The sequence below is a fragment of the Cyprinodon variegatus genome, unplaced genomic scaffold, assembly GCF_000732505.1.
Source record: "Cyprinodon variegatus isolate N-32 unplaced genomic scaffold, C_variegatus-1.0 Scaffold2095, whole genome shotgun sequence".
NCBI lineage: Eukaryota > Metazoa > Chordata > Actinopteri > Cyprinodontiformes > Cyprinodontidae > Cyprinodon > Cyprinodon variegatus.
Genome location: NW_015152548.1, coordinates 9212 through 10469, shown reverse-complemented (window position 1 = coordinate 10469; position 1258 = coordinate 9212). Strand labels below are relative to the sequence as shown.

The 1258-nt window shown below is 52.5% G+C and overlaps 1 protein-coding gene across 1 annotated transcript in view; it reads right to left on the bottom strand.

Annotated features, from left to right (window-relative positions):
• The window catches only part of LOC107105146 (sodium/potassium-transporting ATPase subunit beta-2-like), a 26026-nt gene extending 25230 nt beyond the window's left edge, over positions 1-796 (bottom strand). The window contains exon 1 of the mRNA XM_015405266.1: positions 558-796. Within this exon, the coding sequence (XP_015260752.1) occupies positions 558-663 (106 nt within the window). The 5' untranslated portion in view covers positions 664-796. The remainder of the gene's footprint in view (positions 1-557) is intronic.
• Between the last annotated feature and the right edge of the window lie 462 nt (positions 797-1258).

Sequence of the window (1258 nt, the reverse complement as noted above, 5' to 3'; positions counted from 1 at the left end):
GGTCAAAACTGAGAGTAGAACCTGAACCAGACCTGGTTCTGATGGAGGTGATGAAGGACAGCTGATCCAGGAGGTTCTGGATGGGTCAAAACTGAGAGTAGAACCTGAACCAGACCTGGTTCTGATGGAGGTGATGAAGGACAGCTGATCCAGGAGGTTCTGGATGGGTCAGAACTGAGAGCAGAACCTGAACCAGACCTGGTTCTGATGGAGGTGATGAAGGACAGCTGATCCAGGAGGTTCTGGATGGGTCGGAACTGAGAGTAGAACCTGAACCAGACCTGGTTCTGATGGAGGTGATGAAGGACAGCTGATCCAGGGAGCAGAACCAGAACCAGACCAGTAGGATCAGGATCTCTCCTCCTCCTCCTCTGAATCAGCCAATCACTTCTGCTCCTGCTGAGGAAGACTATCAGCAGCAGTGAGGAAGGTGCCCTCCTCTTCATCACCTGATGAAGATGCAGCACCTTCATCTTCATCAGTCTCTCTCTGATCAATGAATCACCTTAATCTGAAATAAATCTCACATGCACGCGCGCACAGCGCCGCGCACTTACCCCAGCTCGTGGCCGTGCGTCCCAGTAGCTCGTGCGTGCGCGCGTTCCAGAAGAACTCGCGCCAGTCGCCGGACACGCGGCGGGGCTCCTCCTTTGATCCCGACATGACGCTGAGGATGAAGAGGATGAAGATGCTGCCGAGTATCGATCGGACCGAGGATGATGAGGATGGAGGTGATGATGAAGGACACGGAGGCGCTGCGTTAAACCCTGCAGCGTTGACGTCACGCAGCCAATCGCAGAGCAGCTCTCGCCGAGGCCCCTCCCCCGCCTCTTATACACCGTGACGTCAGCGAGTAGACGTCTTACAGGTCTGCCGCCGGGAGGCTGTGACGTCACCGCCAAAGTTTTCTTTTTTAACTGTAAACAGCTGCAGGTTATGACGTCACACTTCCTGTTTGGGTAACAGCAGCAAACAAACCATCAACAGAAACAAGAACAACCCAAACCCATCAGAACCGAACCTTTATTGCTGAAGCAGGGCTGTAGAAAAAGAAGGCAGACAGGGTCACAGGTAGAAATAGGAACATAGAACAGACTGCAACAGGAAATAGAAATATACAGATTAAAATTAGATAAAAGAGCAAAAAAGCTTAAATATTCTGATGGAGAGAAGGTGGAACAGGAGGGTCCCTCTGCAGGTCTGAGACACCCGCTGGTGGACGGGTCCCGACCTGTCCCTTTGCAGGTCTGAGACACCC